The sequence below is a fragment of the Branchiostoma belcheri genome, unplaced genomic scaffold, assembly GCF_001625305.1.
Source record: "Branchiostoma belcheri isolate BF01 breed outbred unplaced genomic scaffold, Haploidv18h27 scaffold492, whole genome shotgun sequence".
In the NCBI taxonomy this organism is placed as follows: Eukaryota; Metazoa; Chordata; class Leptocardii; order Amphioxiformes; family Branchiostomatidae; genus Branchiostoma; species Branchiostoma belcheri.
In genome coordinates this window covers 20,451-21,642 of record NW_017804123.1, presented here as the reverse complement: position 1 = coordinate 21,642, position 1,192 = coordinate 20,451, and the positions used below count along the sequence as shown (strand labels likewise).

Below are 1,192 nucleotides of genomic sequence, written 5' to 3'. Positions count from 1 at the left end.
TCACAGTGTGTGCGTGTGCCTGTGTGTCAACAGCATAACTCGAGAAGGCTTAGATGAATTATCACGATATTTCATAGGTGGGTAGGTCTTGATGAGAGCTCGAAATGGTTATGTTTTGGGCCCCCTAGCGTCTTGTTATGGCACTGCAGCGGGACGGCCGGTTTTCATATCTCGTGTACATTTTTAAGTAAATATTTATTAAGGCATCTCTCAGATTCTATGCTCATGACCACAATCGGTTGCTATCTCTGTTAGTATAGGTATATTCAACGCGGTATTTTCCTACGTGTTGTACAGGGCCTGCTACAGTAACACAACATCCCATGGATCAAACAATAAATATTGGTAGTCAAGCAACATTCACCTGCAGCAGTACAGGTGTGCCAACACCTGCGATCACCTGGTACAACGACAGCAGCGCTATCACACCTGTAGGACAGATCAGTTTGGTTGAAGTTATAGAAGTAGTGAACGGTGAAGACGTGGTGACCGGCATATTGACCATTACATCTGTGGGTCGTGAGGACAACGGAGTGTACAAGTGTGCATCGTCTAATGCTAACGGGGTATACATATTTACGTCACAGGCGGCTAGACTTATAGTGCGAGGTAAGGAACCATGATATTTGAACAGTTACTCAAAAACAGTTCACGGTGGTCAAATCTGGGCTGCAAAGTTCCCACATGTCATAGAACCCGAACTGTGTTCGATCGTGTTCGATCTGGGGAATTCGAATCGAACCCGCGTTCTATTTCGGGGTCACCTGCGGTCATTTACTATAAAGCGGCAAAACAAGCCTTTCTACCTCCGTGCATTGCAACAGATAAAAAACAACACTTTTCTATAGATACAAGCAGTTTCCTGGACAGTACATGTCCGCTGTTATTTTTGGTGGACATGTAACATGTAGCGAAGCTACTGTCGTATCCTTGAGTGACCTTGAATACTGTAATGATTCTTTACACCAGTATGAATTACACAATGCACACTTTCTGGCGATATGACATATCTCCAAAACTCGTTCAAACCAGGAAACATGGAGAGTCAAACATACCCCATTTACGGCTCAAAATGACTGTAACGGTTGTCCCGGTTTGAAAAATGGCCTCAATTTTGAATTATGGGTAATTTAGTGAGAAAAAATAGTAAAAAAATAGCAATTTTTTTCTACCAATATGTTGACAAAAACTA

The 1,192-nt window shown here is 42.5% G+C and overlaps 1 protein-coding gene across 1 annotated transcript in view; it reads left to right on the top strand.

The window, feature by feature from the left end:
• The first annotated feature begins 296 nt into the window (after positions 1-296).
• LOC109479582 (Down syndrome cell adhesion molecule homolog) overlaps positions 297-1,192 on the top strand; it is a 7,904-nt gene continuing 7,008 nt past the window's right edge. Inside the window, exon 1 of the mRNA XM_019781568.1 lies at positions 297-609. Within this exon, the coding sequence (XP_019637127.1) occupies positions 324-609 (286 nt within the window). The 5' untranslated portion in view covers positions 297-323. The remainder of the gene's footprint in view (positions 610-1,192) is intronic.